The 19,415-nt window shown below is 36.7% G+C and overlaps 2 protein-coding genes across 4 annotated transcripts; both read right to left on the reverse strand.

The window, feature by feature from the left end:
- Positions 1-2,158: 2,158 nt before the first annotated feature.
- On the reverse strand, positions 2,159-7,368 carry LOC112192455 (histone-lysine N-methyltransferase, H3 lysine-9 specific SUVH1). Of its 3 annotated transcripts, none has more exons than XM_024332209.2 (4): positions 7,218-7,346; positions 6,961-7,047; positions 4,379-6,753; positions 2,159-2,505 (listed from the first exon to the last, which is right to left on the reverse strand). In XM_024332209.2, the coding sequence occupies exon 3, from the start codon at positions 6,643-6,645 to the stop codon at positions 4,441-4,443; it is 2,205 nt and encodes a 734-aa protein (XP_024187977.1). In that variant the 5' UTR covers positions 6,646-6,753; positions 6,961-7,047; positions 7,218-7,346; the 3' UTR covers positions 2,159-2,505; positions 4,379-4,440. The 3 variants fall into 3 exon arrangements, with proteins under 3 accessions (XP_024187977.1, XP_024187978.1, XP_024187976.1); XM_024332210.2 differs by having other exon boundaries at positions 6,961-7,053; positions 7,218-7,336; XM_024332208.2 differs by lacking the exon at positions 6,961-7,047 and having other exon boundaries at positions 7,218-7,368.
- A 2,043-nt stretch (positions 7,369-9,411) lies between these two features.
- On the reverse strand, positions 9,412-14,428 carry LOC112193266 (RNA polymerase sigma factor sigB). Its single transcript, XM_024333340.2, has 7 exons — positions 14,068-14,428; positions 13,638-13,831; positions 12,367-12,972; positions 11,171-11,401; positions 10,580-10,720; positions 10,075-10,275; positions 9,412-9,966 (listed from the first exon to the last, which is right to left on the reverse strand). The coding sequence occupies exons 1-7, from the start codon at positions 14,282-14,284 to the stop codon at positions 9,685-9,687; spliced, it is 1,872 nt and encodes a 623-aa protein (XP_024189108.1). The 5' UTR covers positions 14,285-14,428; the 3' UTR covers positions 9,412-9,684.
- Between the last annotated feature and the right edge of the window lie 4,987 nt (positions 14,429-19,415).

Genomic DNA, 19,415 nt, shown 5'->3' on the forward strand with positions numbered 1-19,415 from the left:
TTGTTTTATAAACTCACAAACGTACGAATCGTGTCAAGTAAGGAAAGTATTTACACCTTAATCATTATACCTTGGGATTAGGTCCAACACCTAACCAAGGTAATCGGCTATAGGACAACTATAAATACACAATAAAAATACAAAATAAAATAAAAACTATATACAATCAAGGCACTAAGTTTTGGCAATGCTCGGCTTAGCTCACACCAAACATATTCAAAGCCACTAATTTGTAGCCTCAAGGTGGAGACAGAAATGAGTCAAAGATATTAATTTGTTGGGAGTTGATTACTGCTCCGAATTTTAGAGGTAAAGTCACTTCAGTCCCTACTCTTATAATTTCATCAGAAACATCCCTGCATTTCCAATTTTGATCCAATAGGTCCAATCCGTTAGCAAAGCTTTTGAAACTTTGGATTTGAATTTTCTGTTAAAAGTCCTTCAATCTTTCAGTTTCAACTACCTTTTATTGCTTGGATTCATGTGGTACTCAAATCAACAAGGCTTTCTATCTTGGTAACGGGGCAATCTGTGGCTTCTTTGAATGTTCACATAGCGTCAGGCAAGGAGATTCTATATCACCATTATTATTTTGTTTGGCTAAGGAGGTGTTAATTAGTCGATGATTGAATTGCCTACTTGTTTCAAAAAAAAAAAAATAAATAAATAAATAAATCTCTTGCGGTGCACCTAAAATATTTCATTCTCTCCGTCGCTTGTTTTATTTCTTGATGATGTAATGGTGTTTATGCAAAGTAGTTCTCGTGATCAATGTTTATGCAAAGTAGTTCTCGTGATCAAGAGATTCATGGATGAATATTCTTGCAACTCAGAGCAAGTAGACAATAAGCTCAGATCCTCTATTTTTCTTGTAAGGTATGTTGTTCAGATGCGGAGTATTATTAATGGCACACTCAGCATTCATCAAGGATCACTTCCCTTCACATACATGGGAGCACCCATATTCCAAGGCTGCCCCAAACCGAAATATTTTCAAGCCCTAGCTGACAAGGTAGGGTGCAAGCTATCATCTTGGAAATGTCTACAGTAATCTCAAGCCTCTAGATTACAGTTTTTTTGTTTTTTATTGAAAAGAGGATCAAAGGGTTTCACTCCTGCTCCCATGGTGACTCGAACTCATGACTTCGTACATAGGTAGTGGGTGCTCTAACCACTGAGCTAACACCACTTCGCCAACCTCTAGATTATAGTTAATATCTTCTATGGTTCAAAACTTCCTCATCTATAACTTCCAAGTTTATGAATGGTCTTCGTCCTCTCTTAAAACTAGTTCAAACTTGGACTATAATTTTTTTTTTGGTCTGGCGATCTCTGAGGAAAGGTAGCCATAGGACTGGGCACGGGGCGGGCAGTCTGTGAAATTTGAAGGGCCGGAACCTGGATCAAAATATTGTGTTTCAATGTCTAGGCAGTTTTTTCTGTTCTTTTTTTCAAGCCGGGTTTTGATGCCCAAACAGGCTCAAAAAAAAAAAAAAAAAAACTGAAAGACTGTCATCGATTTTTGGCCATGGATTTGTGGGGGCCGCGGACGCAAAGGCAAAGGTTGTCTTTGTGCTGGGATGGTTGAAATTTGCCCACAATTCCAAGATCGCCGCCATAATTTGAAGATCGACCTTCTCTGCCGCCCTTCCTCGCCAGAAACCTACACATTCATGGTCGGCTATCACGAAGTGATCGGGATGAAACTTGGACTGCCACCAGAACATTTCCGTTAAATGACGAGTTGCAAACGAACAACCCAGAATGAAAAAGAAGAATTGCTAGAGACGAAGACGAAATCTGGGATTGAGAAATTGCAATTGAAGACGAAGATCTGGAAGCGCGACGGCAATCAGTGTGCCAACACATCATGGACCAGGTTCAACAGCCTGAAGATCTAGTGTGCCGATTAGAGCTTCCTCTTCCTCGGCAATGGCAACTAGACTCACGACCAAGTTAAAACAAGTTATTGTAAATCTTGTTGAGAACATGGCTAGCACTCAAGTACTGGTGCCCCCAATCGGTGCAAAGGTAGAATTGTTGAGAACATGGTAGTCCGCAAGGCATTTTAGAATTTAGAGTAAGAATTTAACTCAATCCAAAGCAGGACATGGCTAATATTTGCATGAATTTGAATACCTAAAGCAGAACACCATACTTTCTGCCAAAACAGCTACCCAATTAAAGGACAAGTTAATCCTTCCAAGCCGGAGAGTCAATTCGCCAGGATGAGAAATGTACTTTTTGCAAACACATACAAGCAAGTAAAACAACTCCATAAGAAATCTCCTAATAACATCTATGTTACAGCATAGATTGACAATGACGAAAGAGGATCTTGCATGTGCCCAATACTAAAGTCATTAATGGGGAACGCGTGATTTTCTGGAATACCTTGAATATTTGTGAAACCTGATGCTTCCAAGGTAAGGAAACTCTAAAAATAGATGCTCTCCTAGGCAGACATACTACATGAGTTCTTTCCCACAGTCGACAGCATACCAACTGCAAAAGGCACATGGTAATATGGAATGAGTAAGAAGTTGAGTTGAATAAAAAAAAAATTCATTATCATTCTGATAAGCGATAGAAGTGTTTATAAGTAATAAAACTATAGTAAACTACATGGAAAGTAAAAAATCTATGGTAAACAGATAGCAATAAACTTGTATTAACACACAAACTTTGATACAAGCTTTCCAAATCTGATACATATAAGTAGGGAAATAGCAACTGTCATGAGTCATGACATTCACTATTGGGGTTCATTTTGTTATTGTATTTCTGTTTCCAGATAAAACTGTTTTTATAGCTCAAGGCCGTTGCAGCCTTTGTGTAGTACTTCACACTCGCTTTCAGATACGACTGATTAATCCAAAAATAGAAAACAGTATCACTTTTCAAAAGTTTCTCGCTGATAACATCTCTTAATTTCATAGAAATAACCGACATCAGAAAAAGGTTTAAAACTTCAAGTTAAAGAGGCAAAAAAACTATTGAGTTAACATTTCAATTGTTGGAAACTCGAGGACCAGATCAAAACACTTTATGAGACCTTAGGGTACAAAAAATAGATTTCAATTTCATATATAAGCATCAAAGGCGGAGATCAGGGGGAAAAACACCATGCAGTATGAGTAAATAGGCTGAAATACCACATTATTATAGAAATCCTATCTTGGAATATTATTATATTACAACAGCTAATTGAAATATAAGATGGTACCAAACTTCAACCTTAGATGTTAGAAAATGTTGGTTTACAGGGCATGGAAACTCGAGCACTAATAGACACTTCATTAACTTAGGGTATGTAAATACCCAACATTATATAATCAAAGCACTAGAGGCACCTGATTCAAATGGAAGAAATTGCCAAAAAAAAAAGGAAAAACGAGGAAATATTACAAGGACGATATGACATGCCGCACAGGTCAGTCAGATAAAACACAATGATGATAGAAATCATTTCTAAGAATATAGTACATATAACCCATATATATTAAGCCAAAACCAATTGTGGTTAGAATTTTAGATTACCCAATACCCATTGTTAACTGACAATTTGACACGCCGCACGTGTCAGTCAGATAAAACACAAAATCATGATAGAAATCATTTCTAGGAATATAGTACATATAACCCATATATATCAAGCCAAAACCAATTGTGGTTAGAATTTTAGAATAGCCAATACCCTTTGTTAACTGATACCCTATAATTGTCTACTAAAGTTTAATATAGGGTCCTCATTGGTCACAACTTAATACAATCAGAAGCTACTCAACCTTAGACATGCTATAGGTGATGCTTCTGAAATCTCTATGAAAAATCGACATGACTATCTTTACGGTCCTTGTTTTTTTTCCCCTCCTCCTATAAGGCTGTCTGCACAACCAGCATTAGCTGTTTATGAAATTTGCTCTTCATGACCTTGCGATAAACAGGACCCAAGTAAGCCAAATACTCTATTGGTCTTTATGACAAAATTTTAATGTAAAATTTTCAACCAAAACTCACCACATTCAATGCATTATCTTAATAAAATTTCAAGGAACTTATCCGTTTCTCCTATAATATAATGTCTTACAAGTTCAAACAGGTGAAGCATCTAGACAAAATCAACAGATCTCATGCTAATACATTACAGGTTTTATAATAGAAGGGAAGACATAACCTTCTGAGTCCTGGACATAAACTATCAGATACTTATGAACACTGTGATACATGCTTTTTTCCCAGAATTTATTTATGCTTTTCAGCCAATCTGTCCACTTACGTTAGCAAGAATTTTGCAAGAATAAACAAGAAAAAGCATAGTGAACATAAGGAGTTTCAGTCAGTAACAAACTCAATTAGGAAATCAAAGACCTCTAACCTTTTTCAGCCAGTTGAAATTATCAACATCCTTCATCATCAGATAAACCCATTAACAAGCCATTAGTAAAAGAAGCTTCTACACTTTATTGACCGACAAAGGCATATTTTCTTCCTCTGGTATCCTTTCTCATAAGGGATCATCCCATAATCATAAGTCAACTCTGTCATAGGAGGAATGTGTCCAACCGCATAAAATGCAACATGTAAATCAGATTCATTTTTATTTTCACGTAAAATTGGTTGCCAGAACACATTTGGAGAACAGCTGTGATTCATAAAGCGAGCAACATTTCCGGCAGTATTTGCACTTATAAGTAGAGGAAAAGGGACATGTGGAGTCTCATTAGAATCACCAGGCAGAACTCCCAGTGGCTGACAAGTACGATTAGCATCAAAACTGTAATCATCTGCACGGTCATCCCCAAGCTTTTCTATACCAGAAACATTTAGAGCTTCCCCTGCATACTCGCATAAGAAAGCACCAGCACGGATGGGATCCCAGGACCTCAAACCCCAACCTTTATCCTTAGTCTTAAACACTTCCAAACGAATTTTCAAGCCACCTTGGGACACACGATTACGACAATTAGGAGGGCATTTGCAGGAAGGACCACATTCATGTAATAAGGATTTTTGGTTCACAAGAAGCCCATTTGCAGTATATGGGAGATAACCTCCATTTTTCTGAATGCAAGTGCAGTTGGAATTACCAGGGAGACATCCACCGGTACAATTACACCCAGCAGTAGGTTCTGTAAGATTAACAGGTTTTGAATACTTAAGACTAGGAATATATGTGAAGTGTGCAGGGCCTTTCTCTCCATCTACATCATTTACAAGAGAAACGGGAAAAGTTTCTGCCCCTGAAGTAAGATCTGGCAATATCAATCCAACCCTTGTAGTATTTGTTTCTTTCCATTGCTCAATTGATTTCCATACTGTAAACGCTTCAGGCTGTCCAGGTAATCTTACCAATCTGTACTTGAATACATTGGCACCACTCTTTCCTTTATCTACCCATGATTCATGGATTTTGTATAGACCGTCATAGACATATACCTTCCCAGTTGGATTAGAAACATCCTTAACACCCCGAATTACTCTTACATCATTACCCCGATGCAAACTTTTCTCCAAAGCTAGATTACCCCTTTCAAGCTTCTGATCCTTTGTTTCCTTATCTTTCCTGTTATCGTTGCCGGCATTGCCACCTTGGCCACTATATATCAACTCATTCCCATCCTGTATATGATCCTCATACCCTCCAGAAGAAACAATGCTTAATGCTAAGGGCTCTTCCTCTGAACTGTTCTTGACTCCCATATAATCAATCCCACCCATAGTTGGAGCGTGTAATCCAACCAAGCACAATTCCATTCGGAAAAAGAAAATATCCCCAACTTCAACACCAGGCACTGTACCAATCCTCTTTTGGGCATTTGTCCTAATTCCCTTATTCATGAAGAGAGTTCCAGCCCTTAGATCAGAGCGTCCTGTTCTCGACACTCCAGGTATCCCTTCCTTCATCTCTTCAATTTGTGAAATCTTTCTTCGTAGCAGATCATAACACATGAGTAAATATCCAACTGATTCCTTGTTGGCATCAGTTTGTCTCAATGTATTGGTATATGTGGTGAGAACATTATCAACTATTGCATCAATGTCGACATCAGGCAAGGCAACATTAATGTCCTGGCCACCCCGTGTCCTCTTTTGAGACTGGAATTTACCCTTTGGCCTCCCGACCCTCCTTTTATTTTCTGCATCAACAACACTCTCGCTCAAACCATCTTCCTCCGCAGCCCCACGTTGCGGTTGTGGTTGGACACGACTTCTAGTAATCCTTCTCGAAGGTGTAGAATCTCCTCCATTCGAAGTTCCTGTACTCTGGTTGGGGGTTACCCCAGCTGTTGAGGGTGGAGGAGGATTCCTAAAGGAATTGATTGGAACTGCATTAGATATTGGATTAGTGAAGCCAAACGGTTGATTCTCATTGGGTATACCACTTGGTGTTTGTAGATTTTGTTCGAACGGCCTTTGAGACTCTGATGAAATGAAAAAGGGGAAAAATGGGGAAACCCCAGGTGGGAAAGGACCAGCGGGGGAAGCACAAACAAAAGGAGCAGCACCTTGGGGTGGTGTCGAAAATGAAGAAGCTGAGGGGAATACAGGAACAAGGCGCCTCAAAGGCCTTACATCCAAAACCCTAGACTTATCAAATGACCCAAACCCAGGGACAGAGTCTTGACCTAAACTGTGTTCCATTGAAAAGTACCCAAATATATCAATATCTAAAGGAAAACCGTAACTGTTTCAACAGCAGAATACTTGAAAGTGCAAATTTGCAGGCACTGAGAAGACATACAAAGTTTCCTGCAGAATTAGACATACAAATAGAAACTACACATCAAGCCAAGGTTATGAATTTGTTGCTGGAAAATATAGTATCTAAACCAGAAACAAAACAAAAGGGTATATCAGCCAAAGTTGTCGAAGCGAGGTTAAGAATGATATTCCAAAGTGGGAATTATTTTCACATAACGTGTAAAATAATGAAAATGAAATTTCGGCTAAACTCACTTGAGCTAAGAATTCATAACGATGGAGGAAAAAAAAAAAATCTCAACTGCGCAAGCTGGTATCTTTTAACAGATCTGAAACCCAAAACTGTTCCTTGTTCACACAAAAACCCAAGATTGTTACGATTAAAAACTGATCATAATCATATTCTCAAAAAAAGAAACTGATCCCAGTACGATTTTATAACCACATCTGATTTGTTCAAAACAATTTAAGATCGGTTAAGAAGAAGAGAAAAACGAGGAGCGGCATCATACCTGGAAATATTGTTTCTTTTGGAAAGACAACTGCTTTTCTTCTGCTGACTGAACCAACTCAACTGAGAGCGGGTTTTCATTTCTTTGTTTTCTCTTACTTTCCTCCTTTTTTCCCTTTATAATTCCCAAAAAAAAAAAAATTAAACATCTCGTTCCCCACCAATGTGACAATCACAATTCCAATTTTATTTTAATTCTTGTCGATATACTCGGTGAAATAGGCCCAAAAAAAACCAAGGTTTTGAACAAAACTAGCAATAATGATTTATGTTTTTTTGGGCAAATGAATAGTCTTGTTTACCAAATGGACAGTTTTAAAAGACAAATGAATGCTCGATGCACCTTAACTATATGCATTAAATTTAAAATCTGAATTTGTAACAACTTAAAATTGTAAATTTTTTTCAACCTGTTAGATTCACTTGTCTTTCACTTTCTCTTAAAAATTATCCCTCAGCTGAGCATGCATCTTTAAATGAAAACCAACTAATAAAAAAAACCGGGATATGTCCAATCATATTGAAGTTTGAAAAAAAAAATAATAATCTTTTCGAATTTAGTGACAAGTCGAAGTCCCTCAATCCAATAACATACACAATTGACGTGCAAATATGAATCAATACTTGCAATTAAAAAGTAGGAATCCCCGACTTGGACATACACATATATGAATGTATAATATCTCATATGCATTCATATTACGTTTAATATCGATCGATCATACGTTGAATTTAAGTGCCTCTTTAATTTTGTTTGGAAAAAAAGTGCCTCTTTAACTAGAGTTTTAAAATAGAGGATAAAAATTTAACACCTAGTGCTCCAAATTATGCTAGCTAATTATAAAAAATCTTAAGCACCGTTTAGCGAACCCAAACCCTAGAGTCCCAACCCCGACCGTTTTGCGTCACCGAATCACCTCATTCTCGGCTTAGTGTGTCTCCGATCACTCATCCTGTCAACTTGTTTTTTAATGTAACTTGTTTTTGAGTTTATTTTAACTTTTACTAAATCATTTTCTTATTTATCTAGGAATATTGCAAGAGTGAAGGAAACATCCATTTTGGATTTTGAAGTGGAGAATCGGAGCTCAGAAGAATGAGGGTCAAATGTGGAACAAAAATTTAAATTCCAAATTCCGGCGAACCACCTCAAGTGGCAGCACAAGTGGCGATGCACCACCACTCACGGTGATGCTATGTATTTTCTAGCCATATTCATGACATAGCATCTATTCTATTGCATCTATTCACCATCATTCTATCTTAACTAAATTCTAAATTTTTTGGTTTCAAATCAACCATATCTTTCTTCCATCTTTCCCATACCATCTCTACTCCCTATTACCCAAAAGTACACCACCACCATCACTTCAAAATTTATTAAGTTTTAGGTTTAACCATCATCTCTCACTCATCATTACCTATTCTAACCTACACCATCACTCCCATACTATTTTCCCTTGATTTTAGGATCTATTACCACTCTCATACTCCACCTCCATGCTTCTTATAATGCTTGAGTTGCTCCATTTTGCTTCCATTCATCATTTCACACATCTAAATTACGGTTTGGAACATCGCTAGCTCAGTCATGGTGAGCTGCTATGGAGGATTGTCGATCTCAATCTTGACGATGTCATTAATTGTTGGTACCAATTTTAGGCATCAACAATTTGGCACTGTTTGTATGAACGATAATGAAGCTTGTGTTCTGTCTGAAGAATACACAACAAACAAAAGTTTTCAGCAAATCGACTTGGGCAATCGCTAGAGAAGAGAAGTTTGTTGAATGAATTCCTATATATTAGATACACCTACTATAATGCCCCGACTTACACCTCACCAAACCATAGTTATTCCATTGCTTCGAAAACTTAGAACGTAAGTCAAGATTTTCTTAACCCAAGTTTTAGGAACCGGCAAGGAAAAGAATTCATGAAATAAATTACGAAATTCAAATGCGTAAACATTTATTTAAATGAGGAGAAATCCTTCTAGTATATTTGAAAGTCTTTTAAACAAAAAAAAATAGTGGCACGGTATTGATATTTGATAGTGGCTTACCGGCTGCTCCAGTATAGGTTCCGCTCGACGTTTATTTGAACTTACGATCATGAAGTGCCAAAATGGCAAAATCATATCTTGAATGTCCAAATATAATTTAACAAAAGAACATGTACATATCCAAAAAAATATTCAGTAAAAACAGTAGCTGACATTGTATAGAACAAAATTTAAGATTGTCCATATGAGTGTTTTATCAAGTACATTGGTATATCAAAAGAATGATAAATGCTTGATCCAAAAGATTCTGTTTGTATGCACAAATACTCTCGTATTACAAAAAGGATAAGAGTACAATTTCCACTGAGATTAAAAAAGAAGCCATAATATAAATGAATATTAACACCGGCTCTACATGGCTCATAAGAACTACCTGCTAGTTATGCACTTTAATCTCCATCAGCCTATGAAAGCACATACTGCTGCAAATGTTTAGTTCTTTTCTTGTTCTTCAGCTTTCGGAACGCACATGACTCAATTTGTCTAATTCTCTCTCTACTAACACCCATCAGCTCCCCTATCTCTTGCAATGTCTTCATCCTCCCATCCTCCATTCCAAACCTCCATCTGATCACCTGCTTCTCTCTTGGATTGAGACTATCCAGTACCTTCTCCAAATCCTGTCTCATGAACTTTTTCATCAACAGGTCTTCAGCTGTTTCTGCATCAGGATCTGCAATTACATCCTGTCAAGAAAGTCATCAACTCATCAGAAAAATAAACACTTAAACACAACCAGGTGACAACATGTAAGGATGAAAATTGCCAATTATTGGAAGTAGAATAGGACAGACCGAAGGTTTAAGATTCTGGTTGATTCCAATTTTCTGCTCCAGCGATCTAGGAGCTTTTGGAGTCAGTAAGACAGCAGCAAGCCTCTTCATCGATAGCCCTGTTGCCTCTGCAACTTCTTCATCATTAGGATGTCTTCCGTTTACACTATACAATTGCTTTTTAGCCTCTCTCACTCTGTAAGTTGCCTCCACCATGTGAAACTGTTTTACCAAAAATATTAAAAACAAGAGTACTAAAACTCATGCAATACAATATACAACTCCAGCTGGAATATGAATCATGACAATGACAATCCCCTACTGAAAATCAATGACTTCTACCCTATGTTGGTCCCACAACAATTGGGTCCAACGGGAAAACTTTCTGACCTAAGCTTACGCAGTTTTGCTTAATGCAGCCACTTTCAACTATTGAATATGCAAATTGTGCTTAGCAGCCCAAGAGGTTATGATTGCTACAAATAGGATCCACAGGAATTATGAACAAGATGACAGTAAGACTCACTGGTAAACGAATTGTCCTCGATTGATCAGAAAGAGACTTTCGAACAGCCTGTTTAATCCACCAGTGAGCATAGGTTGAGAACTTAAAACCCTTTGAAGCATCAAATTTTTCTGCACCTCTTACAAGGCCACGACATCCTTCCTGAAATTCAATAAACAAGATGAAGTTATAATTCAAAAGAACAACTTTAGGAATTTCTTCCATCATTTCTGGAAGAAGTTAAATCTTAAAGAAAGATATAAAGTTATAGGATTGTGCATATTTTAAAATTTGTGAACCTCCACAATTTTCAGCAACCATGTAATTTAAAAGATCAATGACCTAACTATCATTCTTACATCCCTATGCAAGGATCTTCCCTCCAAAAATCAGCTAATGTGTTAACTCTTTGGTCATCCAAACTGGGCAAACAAATTCATTCGGATAAAATTGGAATGAGAGTGATGGTAATCAAATGGCAACACGTATTTGGCTTAACTATTTGCAAAAATAATGCTAGTAGAGAACTAAAGAATGAATTGTCCACATTATTGAATTACATATCGGAAAGGGGTGACTATATGTAATTAAACAATAAGATAAAAATAATACCTGCACGAGATCTTGAAGATTCATCCCAGCTCCCTGATAATTTTTTGCAATTGATATAACAAGCCGTATGTTGCTCTTAATCATTTTGTCTTTGCACATGATACCATAGTTTACCCGCTTCCTTAATGTCTTCTGATCAACTCCTGCTGCTGCAGCCCATTGTGCAAAGGTGGGCTGAGTGCCGCATCTTTGTGCAAGATCCTCCTGGAGCTTTTCCAGTTTTAGAAGTTCCTGAAATATACAATGATAATTGAAGCATCGGAAATCAGAAAATAATCAAACTAAGTCAAAATATCACAGTAACATTTTCCAGAATGCTTATATACTTCTTGAACTGACTTCAATAGTTTCCTAGTTTACTTCTAATTGTACAATATTGCAATGACTATTCTATTTGCTCTTTAATTGCAAGAAGAGTAATTAGTCCTCTAAGGTTGACAATAATTTCCTTGACATTTTCCCTATTTCAACGACAACAATATCTATCAGATCAATCAAAAGCCAAATAGTCATTTGTATCCAAAGCTTCCTATCAAAAGCCCTTACATTCTATAAATTTAAACCATGGCTATATAAAGCATTCATGCACAAAGGAAGAGAGGTGTGGTTTGCAAACAAGAGGGTGCCAGTTTCACTTCCCATTAAATGAATCCTAAAACAGCTTCTTACAATAGTGAGGCTTTCTTTAAAAAAAGTCGTTATGTGTAGGAGATGCTTGGTTTAAAGACTGCCGTTTTTGTGCATGTTCTCATGTACATGTAATTTATTTTTTTCAACTATTGCAGAAACTAGAAGTTTACTCTTGGTTCAGAGGAACGTCCGCCTTAAATTACTGATTTCTAATAGTTTCATGGATTCTCTCAGCTATGAGAAGGTAAATTGAGGGTATCCTTATTAACAGTCTCCAATAGTCATATACACTCTTTTATTTAAGCTGCCCATAATAACATCAGAAAATGAGAGGGTATTATGGACAATTAAAATGATAAATTTACATAATAAAGTAAATGAATACAAGATGAGTACGGAATGACTAGTGAGAATTGTTAAAACAGTATCCTAAAAATTTATTATGCACATATCTAATTTGCAAAGGCGGAGGTTGCAGTATGAATGAATATTTCAAGGTTTATATTGTTATAAACAGGGTGGTTTCAAAACTTGCCCAAGATCACAATCGATTATATAAGTAATACCTGTATTCCTTCTGATAGTTCAATTTCTTCAGTTGCAGTAAGAAGTCTAGAAGTATGGGTGGTTGTTCTCAAGTAACGCAATGGATCAGAATGGTCTACGTCTTGTAAAGAAGCACGCTTTTTTCGGCTGGTTGAACCAGACTTCACGGACACAACACTAGCAGCAGCCTTTTCTGCTGCTCTGGCTCTTCTTGCCTTCCTTTCCGTTTGGCGCCTTGATCTCGCAGCTATACCGTTGGAAAGTTGCTCCTGCAGAAGTTCAAATTCTTCATTTGCTGGCTCCACATCTTCAGACTCTTTTATGGCAATTTGAATGAAATGATCCTCCATCAGTGCAGTTTCAGATGCCATGGAATCTCCAATTCTAAGAGTTTGTTCAGTTTCCAGATGCTGAGCCCAGCTGATATGAAAGGCATCGGTCCCACGAGAAACTGGAGATAAACTTTCTGCTTTAGTGTAGTGATTATTGGTAACCAGCAAAGCCACATCCTTTGCAACCTTCAGAGCCGCTTTTGCAAGAGTAACAGCTTCAGCGGCAGCAGCTGCTATTACAGCCTCTTCACTTGTAAGAAGTGTTTCAGTGGCTAAAGCTGCCCCATAGTTTGCCTGAAGATATACATCAAAGCTAATTACAGTTTTGAGCTCAACATTTCTCAGGCATCAAAAAACTCAACAGAGTGACAACATAACTGGGGTATTTTGATATCAGGAAGTTGCTTGACAACTAGACCATCAATAAGATGAAAATTTGTAATTCAAGTAAAAACAAATCAAGGCACAGCCAGCATCTCTCTTTTCTTTTATTTTCATTCTTTGTTTTATTGTTTTTTTCATTCATTCATTGAAAACCATTCAAATATACAGCAGTTATTCAACTGAAGTCAGCTGAACAGAGATAACTGCTCCAACATTTGCTAGTCTATTTTTCCTATAGAATATCAAAGTTGCCACTTAGCCACACTTACATGGCTGACTTTTACTTTTATCAAAAAATACAGAAGGAATAGTGAAATAAGAGTTGATAGATGTGAGGATCTCTAATGTATATGGAATGATTGATGAAATATAAAACCATAAATCATTTTATATAGTTTGCTTCCTAATTTTAGGTTTCTGCATTCTCCCTCATTTCTTACTCAAGAATGTCATATCTCACCCCCCTTTATCCCACATCCATCTCATTAGCCAAGAGGGAAAAAGAAAAACTACAAGATAAGATTACCAAATGTGCCTTAAATGAATGAATACATTGTGCAGAGAACTATTGTCACCTCAGTGGGAGGGCCGATTGCCCCCGTGTATGTCCATGGTCGATTTGCAATCAAAGAATCAGAATTAACTTCTAAAGAAGGTAATCTGAGCTCCTCCATATCAAGCAAGTTAGCTGTTCCTGTTGATGTTGAATGTGCTGTAGTAGAAGATAACATATATTGTGCGCGGAAGCTGATAGGATACCTAGCTTTTGCTGCATATTTGAATGAACCAATAATTGAATGATCAGAAAATAAGCTTACTATGCTAAAATTCATCACAAAAGGAAAACACAGGGAGCATGATTCCATAGTATGTTATCATCAACTTTATTGTCCAAAATAAATAAGAAAACAAAATTTCAGAGCTGAATAGTGAAAAGAACCAAACTGGACATTTCAACAGAAGAGTATTGTTGTCAAATATTAGAATAACGACATGAAACAAAACCTTGGAAGCCCATGGCAATGTCATCAAAGAGGTTGTTAGCTCCGGAGGCCTTCTTCTTGTTCTTGTTTTTGGGGTGCGGAAGAGATAGTGGGGTGAGAAATGAACAACATATTAAAGACGAGGAGGAGGAAGAGGAAGAGGAAGAGACATTATTGGCGTGTTTCTGGGCATCGCAGTACCCAACTGACAATGATGATGAGGATGATAAGATTGACATCTCTGCCTCTATATGTACAGATTCAGAAGCATAGCAAAACCAATACCATACATTAGTCGCTCGCTCACTCGCTGCAATCAGCAGTAGTAGTAGAGAGATTCTACAAGAAGAAGTTGAGCTGCTGCAATCAGCCGTTTTCTTATCCTCTAGGATTTGTAATTTTGGACCACCCAAACTATTATGGGTCTTAACTCTCGACGAACGCCCCGGCCCAGCCCGGTCACTATTGTAAACTAGTTCTATTCTCTTTTTAATCTTACAACCGTCGTGAGTCAAACTTAGAAACTCTCACTTTTTAATTAGAGTAAAACCTATCATTAGAGTCAAAACTTTTCTCCACGGGACAAAATAATGGGATCGTCTACAGAACATTAATGTACCGATACATCAAGTAGACTACGTTCAATACAGAGGTAGACTAGCTCAGTACATGGATAGACATGCATGGAGTTAGTCTACATCTGTATTGAACCTAGTCTACTTGATGTATCAGTACATTAATGTACTGAAGTATTTTCCCAAAATAATACCCAACTTTCAAAAGTGATCAAAATGATACCTAAATTTTTAAAAACAAATCAATTTGATACCCAACTTTCAAAAGTGATCAAAATGATACCTAAAGTTTAAAAAAAAATCAATTTGATACATCGGTTTAATTTTTTGTAACTTTTTGTTAAAATTGATCATGTGTGATGCAGTATTTTATGGGGTTATAATAATATTTTACACTATTTTTCAATTATTTTTTATTTTACTTTGTTAATTCTCTTCTTCTTATTCTATCTCTGCCTCTCTCTCTCTTCCCATTTTTCTTTGTTTCTTTAGAAGTTGGGAAACATCCGAACTTTATTTATTTCTACGATCAATGGTAGAATTGAAATTGAATGGAAGATTTTTTTTTTAATTCTATAGAAGAAGAAGATTGGGTTATAGATGATTGATGACGCCCTCTGACCACAAATCACTTCAATTTTTGTAGTTGATTTTGCATTTGATTTAACAAAGAAGTTAAAAAATAAAGGGCTAAATACTAACTATTACGTAGTTTGGGTCCAAAATCAATTTAGTCCTTAAACTTCTAATTTCATCAAGACCAGCCCTACACTTTCAATTTTGATCTAATAGGTCCAATTTGTTAGTCTTCCGACAATTGAGTCATTTAACTTGTTGACGTGGCTCATATATGGCCTATGTTTTATGATGTGGTGTTGAGGTGGCCTGCATATATAACTTGAACCCATAATAGAATATTAATGAATTTGACCTATTAGATCCAAATTAAAAGTACAGGGGTGTTTTTGATGAAATTAGAAGTTCAGGGACTGAATTGATTTTGGACCTAAACCACAAACCAGTATTTAGCCCTAAACAAAATAAACTGAGGTATCAAATTGATTTGTTTTTAAAACTTTAGGTATCATTTTAATCACTTTTGAAAGTTGGGTATCAAGTTGATTTGTTTTTAAAAATTTAGGTATCATTTTGATCACTTTTAAAAATTTAGGTATCATTTTAATCACTTTTGAAAGTTGGGTGTCATTTTGTCCGGTGAAGAAATTTTTTGACCCTAGTGGTGGGTTTTACTCTTTTAATTATAGTGGTGGGTTTTGACCTTGCACATCAAGATCATTACCCCTACAATTCCAAGTTATGATCTCCATGGATCTCAACTCGATCAGACGGTGCTAAAAACACAGCCCTATGATAACGTCATTTATTATTAATTAGAAGCTCTCACTTTTTAAAAGTTGAGTTGAGTTTGTTGTTAGTGGCAATTTGCTATTTAAGATATGTTACTATACCATATAGTTGCAGTCTACAATTTATCAAGATGAGAGGACATTTTGAATTCAGACTACAACTTTCTTTTATGTACATTATTTCACTACGAAACCTCTCTGTCTCTCTCTCTCACTTTATTATAATGAGGTTTCATTGTTCAGTGTGAATTCTCATGCATCATAGTTAAGTTATACATTCTAGTATCAAAGAAAGGCATATGCAAAGTGTAAAACCCCGAAACTTTTGAAATAAATGAATACTTAGATATATTTTGTATGCTTGGAATTAACTGTTGTAAAAATGGCTCTCTACACACAAGCACTACTGTATTAACCTCTCTCTCTCTCTCTCTCTCTCTCTATGGTCACCGAGAGTAGATTAGTTACCGAGTCCCACTACTTGTCAAAAGAAACAAAGGTCAGGGGGAGATCGGGTTTACCAACCTATAACTCTCTGATGCTTAAGTCAGATACTGAGATAGAGTAATGGTACGTACAGAGTAAAAATAGTAACTTAAGAAGAATGGAAGCAGATATGTCTGTATATACAATTGAGCAAGAGCTGAAATTTGCACCTTGTTTGTTTCCGATGTGGGAAAGCATAGACTTCCCAAAAGGGGCAAGGCAAAGTCTGCAACAGTGTTGGGCCATTCTTCGGAGGTGGTTTTGGCCGATAAGGATGTCGGTCCTTTCGACTCATGGATTTGATTAACTGATTAAGCAATTGTGAACTAAAAAAAAAATATATGAATTAAAAAATGAAGATGTGCAAAAGATCATATAACCAAGAGGAATAGAGGATGAGCTTTTACCTGAAGAGTGAAGAGGTCAAGCGGGAGAACGGTGGTTGACAGATTGGACAGAATACGGCAAGTTTTTCGTCTGACGTCTGGGAGACTGGGACTTATTGATTTTGGAGAAACAGTGAGAGAAAAAAGAGAAAAAAATTGACCTAATTTACTTAAATAAAAAAGAGCTTTTTATGGGACTATGTCTTTTAAAGCAGACTAGAAAATAAAATAAAATCAAATACTTCAAGAAAAGAAATAATATATAGTGACTAAAAAAAGAAAAAAGAAAATATATGGACCAAGTTTAATAATATATGGGCTAAGTATAAAAATTTGTGTAGCTGTTAAGGAGTTTAATAATATATGGACCAAGTTTAAAAATTGATACGTGCAAAAGCAATTGCCAAACATTGATACGTGAAAAATATAGTTGTCAGTATAGAATAAGCAAGGATCGTTCAAGCTGGGGATTGAGGGTACAAACATGTGAAACGAAATCAAATAATTAATAATATACATTCACACGAAAATTTACATGAACACAAAGTTTACATTTACAACATGCATAGAATTTCGAACAACAAAGAATTAGAGATAACACATACATGTATCACACGAAATTAGAGAGCAAAGAATGAAGAAACAACGAAATATACAAGTATATATACACACAATTCGAAAGAAAGAAAGAATTCAAGTTAGAAAAGGTTTTGGAAATCCTACTCCTATTTATATACATTTTACAAGTCATAGTTATATTAGAAATCCACATACAACAAGGATTACTAGTTCTACACTAATGAGGAATACTTAATCTACAAGAAAACAAATTCTAAACCAAGTCAAACAAGGAATACAAGTTTAAAACTAGGATTAAATACTGTTTAGTCCTTGACCTTTTGTCCAAAAAACACTTCAGTCCCTGACCTTCTAATTTCACACGTTTAGTCCCTGTACTTCAAAATTTCGGACCAATAGGTCCACTCCGTCCAATCTATCGGTTAAGTGGTGACCTGGTACACATGTGAACGCCAATTACGTGTTGAGTAAGTGATTGGGCTGGCGAATTCTCCATTATGCCCCTGGTGTCTTTACCCTCGATTAGGACTCGATCCCTAACCCATTTCCCCCAAAACAGCCCTAAATTTCAAATTCAGTTATCGAGCTCTCCTAATTGTGCCTAACCCACAAAATCGAAAACCCTAGAACTAAAGAAGAGGGGAAAATCTTCTGAATCGGGGAACTGAACCTCAATCCCAGTTGTTTCGAAGCAATCTGAGAAGCTGGATATAGAGGTGGCGACATGGCTGGGAACGACGGAGATGTTTGGGTTCCGAGAGCTGAAGACGTTGAGAAAGTGGAGATCCCTGAATATGGTGAGTTATATTTCTGTTTTGAACCACATGATGATGAATCGAACATATTGGCGGACTATTTTGGATGGTTTCGAGTTTTAGGGTTTTCAACAAAAATTGGGGGTTTCTTTACGGGTGGTTTGTGGGTTGTTTTAAGGGTGGGTACTGTGTTGTTTCCGATGTTTTGGTAAAGAGTTTTGTATTCGAACGGAATTTCGAGTTCTAGGGTTTGAAAATCGAAATTGGGTGTTATGGGTTTCTGGGTTTCGAGTTTAGGGATTTTCAAACTATTTTGGATTTGCAGATTTTGTGCACTTGCTTATTTCAGGTTCAGTGTGTATTGTATTTTAGTGCTTCAAATAGCTCGAGTGGTTGTTTAGAAGGTTGGGTATGGCTTTTAATATTGTCCGAGTTGTGGGTGAGCTTTCTGCTTTTGCTTTTATTATGGTACTGAAAGTGCTGAAAGTGGTCCATTACAGGCAGTAAAGAATGTATTTTTTGTCTTTGTCTCCCATGTGGGAAGAATGGCATTGCTGGTCTTAAACAATGTTTTAAAGTGGGTTTGTTTGTCTTTTACCTCTTTATGGAGGCATATATTTGTACATTTCTGTTTTGGTTCTTGCGTGCACAGTGGCTAGGTAGTTAATTTGCAAGTTTATTTGTGTTTTGTTGCTTTAGGATTTAGGTACTAATGTTTTTATAATTCTTATGCAGCCCACCCCAATTATTTCACCGTCAAAGTGTACCATGGTGGCTGCTTACAGGGGGAGTCCTATGTTGGAGGGAAAGTTGACTACTATGATAATGTAGATAAAGATAGGATGTCATTGGTGGAGGTTGATAACATGGTGATGCAACTTAATCCGGCTTATGCATCGCAAAGAATCGATTATTGGTATAGGATAGGTGATGAGAAAGATTCACTTATGAAGCTGGAAACAGATCAGGATGTGGTATTCATGTGTAGTGCAATACCTACTTGGAGGCTTATCATATTGTACTTGGACCATGTAGAGCTTCATGAAGTGTTTGGGGATTCAGATGATGATGTTTTCATGTACGAATATTTGTTCTTCAGTGAAGGTGGTAAGAGCGGTGTTGTTATTGAAGAGCTTCCTGACTCGCCAAGAAAGAAGCCAAGTGTTGTTATAACAGAGCTATTGGATGAGCCTATAACACAGCCAAGCAAAGGAGTTGTGAT

Source organism: Rosa chinensis, chromosome 3, assembly GCF_002994745.2.
Source record: "Rosa chinensis cultivar Old Blush chromosome 3, RchiOBHm-V2, whole genome shotgun sequence".
In the NCBI taxonomy this organism is placed as follows: domain Eukaryota; kingdom Viridiplantae; phylum Streptophyta; class Magnoliopsida; order Rosales; family Rosaceae; genus Rosa; species Rosa chinensis.